This window comes from Dipteris shenzhenensis, chromosome 1 (genome assembly GCF_047967505.1).
Source record: "Dipteris shenzhenensis isolate YYH24624 ecotype China chromosome 1, Dip_SZ_1.0, whole genome shotgun sequence".
NCBI classification, from domain to species: domain Eukaryota; kingdom Viridiplantae; phylum Streptophyta; class Polypodiopsida; order Gleicheniales; family Dipteridaceae; genus Dipteris; species Dipteris shenzhenensis.
In genome coordinates this window covers 19,360,253-19,365,235 of record NC_141596.1, presented here as the reverse complement: position 1 = coordinate 19,365,235, position 4,983 = coordinate 19,360,253, and the positions used below count along the sequence as shown (strand labels likewise).

General features: G+C 46.2%; 1 protein-coding gene across 5 annotated transcripts; it reads right to left on the bottom strand.

Moving 5' to 3' along the window:
• Window positions 1–311: 311 nt before the first annotated feature.
• Window positions 312–3,921, bottom strand: LOC147905509 (putative amidase At4g34880). Of its 5 annotated transcripts, XR_015540809.1 has the most exons (6): window positions 2,735–3,921; window positions 2,429–2,643; window positions 2,114–2,353; window positions 1,823–2,015; window positions 1,402–1,667; window positions 1,011–1,149 (listed from the first exon to the last, which is right to left on the bottom strand). XR_015540809.1 is itself a non-coding variant. In XM_087372998.1 (5 exons), the coding sequence occupies exons 1-5, from the start codon at window positions 3,332–3,334 to the stop codon at window positions 790–792; spliced, it is 1,596 nt and encodes a 531-aa protein (XP_087229124.1). In that variant the 5' UTR covers window positions 3,335–3,920; the 3' UTR covers window positions 312–789. The 5 variants fall into 5 exon arrangements, 4 of the variants coding, with proteins under 4 accessions (XP_087229124.1, XP_087229117.1, XP_087229133.1 ...); XM_087372998.1 differs by lacking the exon at window positions 1,402–1,667 and having other exon boundaries at window positions 312–1,149; window positions 2,114–2,341; window positions 2,735–3,920; XM_087372991.1 differs by lacking the exon at window positions 1,402–1,667 and having other exon boundaries at window positions 315–1,149; window positions 2,735–3,919.
• Window positions 3,922–4,983: the final 1,062 nt, after the last annotated feature.

The following is a 4,983-nucleotide window of genomic DNA, read 5'->3' as shown; positions in this document are numbered from 1 at the left end:
GTCTTACACCTTATGCGGTCCAAAATATAAAATCTTTAATGTTAAAACGCACAAATGACATAAGTACAGAAATATGAGAGAGAGAGAGAGAGAGAGAGAGAGAGAGAGAGAGAGATTTTACATCAAAGCAAGGATGCAACAAGCCAATCAGGCTCAAGTCAAAGTCAATCCAAGGATCGAACACACACAATGACAAGATCACAACATGATACCAAAACAAGTATGCTCACAGTGAGTGGCAATCATTGTGGATAGACTTGTTGATATCATAAGATATATATACCATAAGTACGACAATATTAGTGAAGTTTTCATTTTGAGGTTGATTTTTCTCTATAGGTACATAAACTTTACACAATTAAGGGTGTTTCTATAAAGAATTTGGACATCAGAAGATGAATTCTTGGCCATTTCTTACTGAAGGAGCTCCATCCAAGCACCTCTTAAGGTGAGGTGAAGGGGAGGGATATCCATTCAAACAATAGAGGGTGTACAATTACTTGGTCCTCTATCTTACCTAGAGTTAGATCAAGTTCAAGGCCGATGAAAGGAGCAAGGACATGGAAGATAATCTCAGTAAAGGATATCCAACTGACCACCTGTAAAGGGGAGGGCTATCCATTTGAGTAAGCTCGAAATCCCTCTCTATATCCTAAGACTTTGACTAATGGCAACTTTAGAATTACTGGGACCTTTATTCTAAATAGAGTTAGATTAAGCACAAAGGAGCAAGGGTTGAGTTGGGCCAAGAGTAAGGTTGTAGATAAGGGAGTGGTTCAAAGTTAACCCTTACGTGAAGTAAAGGGGTGGCTTGCGAATGAGCGTGGCTTGCTCTAACGAGTAGGCTATTTCGATAAGTCTGCCCTCACTTCCACGCTCACCCACAAAGCATATGCCAAATGGCACCCCTTCAGTGTACCCTGCCGGCACAGAGATTCCAGGATATCCAGCTATGGCCGCCACTGACGTTATCGATGTGTACGATGGTGCCGCTATCGCATCCAGCTTCCTCTCTTTCATTAGCCTGTCGATTCCCTTCTTCGTTAGTTCACCATCCCCCTCCACGGCTTCCCTGTAAACCTTCGAACCGAACCCCTTTGTCTTCTCAGATTCATAGAAGATTTCCTGCCCGAACCGAGAAATCTCCTCCTGGCCGACCACAAACCAGCAAAAACCCATAAGATTTCTTGAATAAAGTAGAGACGCCCATTGAAAGAAATGTATGTTGCAAACTGCTTACAAGAGTATAGTACTTGATTCGTTCTGGTACCACAACAAAAATCAAAGGGTCTATGGATATAAGCAGAGTTTAGAAGATGTCACGAAGGGACAATAGTGTTTCTCATCTGGAACTTGGAAGGAAGAAGAAATAGAAAAGGGAACAATGCTTGAACCACTCACTTGGATAAGATAGATGACTCTACCCCTTAGAAACAAACTGTGCGGGCAATCTTCTAAACCCCTTCCACGAGGAAACCCTCTATGATTCGATTTGCAAATCAAGAAGGGCGAAAGGTCCGATATTTGATTATAATATATCCAAGAACCGAGCGAAGAAAGCAAAGATGGATACTTAAAGCTAAATTCAATGATCGATAGAGGGATATGAAGCTTAAGAAGAAAATCCTTCGGACACCATATGGATCCAGTTGCTGCAGATTGGCTTCCTAGCAGAACGCCCACTAAACAGGAGTAATTAAGAAGCCAGACAGAGAGCAAACACTGCTTGCAGATGCGCTGCTCTAAAACAACAATTGCATGGTGAGGCTTTGGTGCGTTCAAAAATATGAGACGTGTCCGTGCCGGGGGTCGAGAATCTAACCTCCTTAGAATGCTTGTTGTCAAATGCAATCACATCTGCTAATGTCCTTACTGGCGACACTATTAACTGCTCCAAGTACTCGTGGAGGTCTTGCTTGAAATCGGTGATAAGAACTGTCTTCTCAAACTGCCCAGCTGTTATCTCATCCACTGTCGCAATAGTCAGATTATCAACAATCTGGGCTCCCTTCTTCCTGTGAGGCACCAAAGTAGGATAGTGTATTGACAATTAACTACATGATAATCGCAAAGAAAATGATCAACAGAGCATGCACAGAAGATGGAGGGGTACTTCATGAGGAGGAGAAGCTCGTCGAAAGCGGGTTGCTCGCTGAGATCCGTTTCGAGGTAAAAAAATGGATGCCGCACAATTCCAAGCCGCTTCCCACGAAGCCCATGCACTTTTAAAAACTGCGTGTATCCTCCTTTCGGGATGAAATGGGAAGCAGTGGCTGTAGCAGCGTCCAATCGATCAAAGCCTACAATTGCATCCAGAACCTTGACAGCATCCGTCACGGTTCTGCACAAAGGGCTGGAACAAGCGTTCCAATCATAAGAGCATGGACTGGAATGGAAATTGAAGCATTGGGCGTTGAAAAATTCCTACCCCACGGTGTCCTGATGGTGAGAAACCGGAACGACCCCTGATCTACTGGTAAGACCAACGGTGGGCTTGACACCAACGACGGCATTTCGAGACGCCGGACAAATGATCGATCCGTCGGTTTCAGTCCCTAGAGACACAGACGCGAGATTTGCTGCCACACCCACAGCTGAGCCAGAGCTGGAACCGCAAGGATCGGCGCTGAGAACATAAGGGTTCTAGCAAAGCGCGAGGAGAGAAATCACACATGTGAAATGCAATCGATCAACTAGACGATGAGAGTGTAGAGGAACTTGGATTGTTGGATACCTTGGTCTGTCCTCCACGGGCGCTCCACCCGTTGGAAGAATTGGTGGAGCGAAAATTGGCCCATTCACTGAGATTCGCCTTTCCCAAGATGATGGCTCCAGCTCTGCGTAGCCTGGCAACCACAGCTGCATCCCGTGGCACCTGGGAGCCAAGCAGAGCGAAGGAGCCAGCAGTGGTGTTGAGCTTATCGAGAGTGGCGATGTTGTCCTTCAAAAGCACGGGAATGCCATGAAGTGCAGCGAGCTGGTGGGATGATCGACCCCGGCGACCGCGCCGGCCCGCTTTCTTCCTCTCGCGATCCGCCTTACGAGCGAGAAGCAGAGCGTCGGGGTTGACTTCGATGACAGCGTGAAGACGGGGATTGAGGGCGGCGATGCGGGCGAGGTAGAGGTGGACGAGGCGAGTGGAGGTGAGTGTTCCTGATGCGAAGGCCGCATGGATATCTGCGATTGTGGCTTCATCGATGTCGAACGAGGACGAAGCAGCTGCTGCTGCTGCAAAGAGATGGAGCAGGATGAGAACGCAGAAGCTGAGAGCTGAGAGGAGGTGCTTCTTCTTCGTCATCATCGTTGTAGTCGGCCTGGTGCTTCGTCTCTGCATCACACCGCAGCTGATCGATCTTCTTTCTGAAATATCTCGACTCGTCTCTGCATCGCACCACAACCTCTCTTCATCTTTTCATGCTATTTGCTTCTTCTTCGACGTAGCTGATGTTCTTTCTGAAATACCTCAACCCGCCTTCGAAGTGCTCTTTCCTCCTCCGTTGCTGCTGCTTCTTCTTCTTCTTCTTGCTCCTGCTGTCGCTGGTTCTTCTCCTCCTCCTTGTGTCGCAAGCTTGTCTTCTCCTGGCGCGAGATAGCTAGCTAAGTACTAACAGAGCGATGCCTCACACTCTTCTTCTCCTCCTCCTCGAGATAGCTACTGGCAGAGCGATGCCTCACACTCTTCTTTGTAGTTCTTTCCTCGAGCTGCTAACCGTGATTCATGGTCAGTCTTCGTCGTCTTCCATTGTCGTGTTCTTCCGTCAGCAAAAGAGAACTCGCAGTAGATTTTGTGCGAGGCTACGAGCTTCAGATGGCAAAATGCTGTTCTTTAGGCCGTATTTTTACCACCCACATGTCGTGGCTGTGCCGTCTCCTGTGCCATCCAAACAAATGTTCCCCCCACTTCACCCAAAGTTTAAACAGCTTGCCCTCTTGCCTGAAGCTTTAAAGATACGTGGAAAACTCTCTACATTGAAAAAGTTAGGTTTCAAACAATAAAATTTAAAGTTTCATTTATAAATCTAAGAGTTACCTTCGAGGAATTTTAAGAAAATTTGGGAAAAACATATACATACATACACACACATCTATCTATACTTCTATACTATACTTTAAGGAGAGGTTCCGCGTGGCATTTGTATGGATATGCCACGTGGTGCTTCAAAACACAATCTCTCTATGCCACTTGGTGCTTCAAAACACGCTCTCGAAAACGCGCTTTCCTCTCAACTCACAGAAAAAAGAAAGAATGAAGCATTACATGCAAGAAGGGATGGAGGCTAAGCAGATGGAGGCTACTCAAGCAAGAAACGATTGGAACTTGAGAGAAGCTCAGGCTATGAGCAAAGGAGCGGAAGCTGTGAACAAGGAAGCGCAAGTTGCAAAAGGTGTAGCAAGAAAGGAGCAAGTGAGAAGGCGACTCGACCCACAAGGCAACCTTGCAAAGAGAGTTCCAGGTATTTCTCTGCTAGCTTTCCTCTGTTGCAATGCGTTCGCAAGCTTTGAAGCTTTGTAGGTTGCGGTTTAGGATTAGTACCTCACGGGGGGTGAAAGAAAGCGCTCATGAAGGACGCACATTCAGGCTGCTCCACAATATTAGCCTAGAGCTGGCTTGAATCATCCCGTAGGGAGCTATAAAAGGAATGACGATCGGGAAGATGCAAATATGAAATCACCAAGAAGCGAGGTGAGATATGTCAAAAGGGGAACTATCTTCACCTGAGTAGCTAAGTATCATTCACCAGCGTCTGGAAACCGCACAAAAAAACTACAATGCAAGGAAAAAAACTTCAATGAGACCTTGCAAGAGAAGAAAGCGAACACAACTTGCGTCCTTTAAGACAAGAGAATCATTTTTAGAATTTGCAGGCAGTGCATTTGTTGCGCAACATTTAATAGGATGCACAACTCGACTCATATAGAGAGACGTTTATGACGTGCGCTCTCATATATGATCGCCATCTGAATCGCAGGATTCGATACAAA

What these genes read in the sequence shown, in the direction of transcription:
- LOC147905509 (XM_087372991.1), bottom strand. Translation starts at nt 3,334, where the DNA reads ATGCAGAGACGAAGCACCAGGCCGACTACAACGATGATGACGAAGAAG. An exon ending in CACCATCAGGACACCGTGGG is followed by an intron (nt 2,354 to 2,428) that starts GTAGGAATTTTT and finishes CGCTTGTTCCAG; the next exon opens with CCCTTTGTGCAGAACCGTGA. An exon ending in ACAACAAGCATTCTAAGGAG is followed by an intron (nt 1,150 to 1,822) that starts GTTAGATTCTCG and finishes GTGGTCGGCCAG; the next exon opens with GAGGAGATTTCTCGGTTCGG.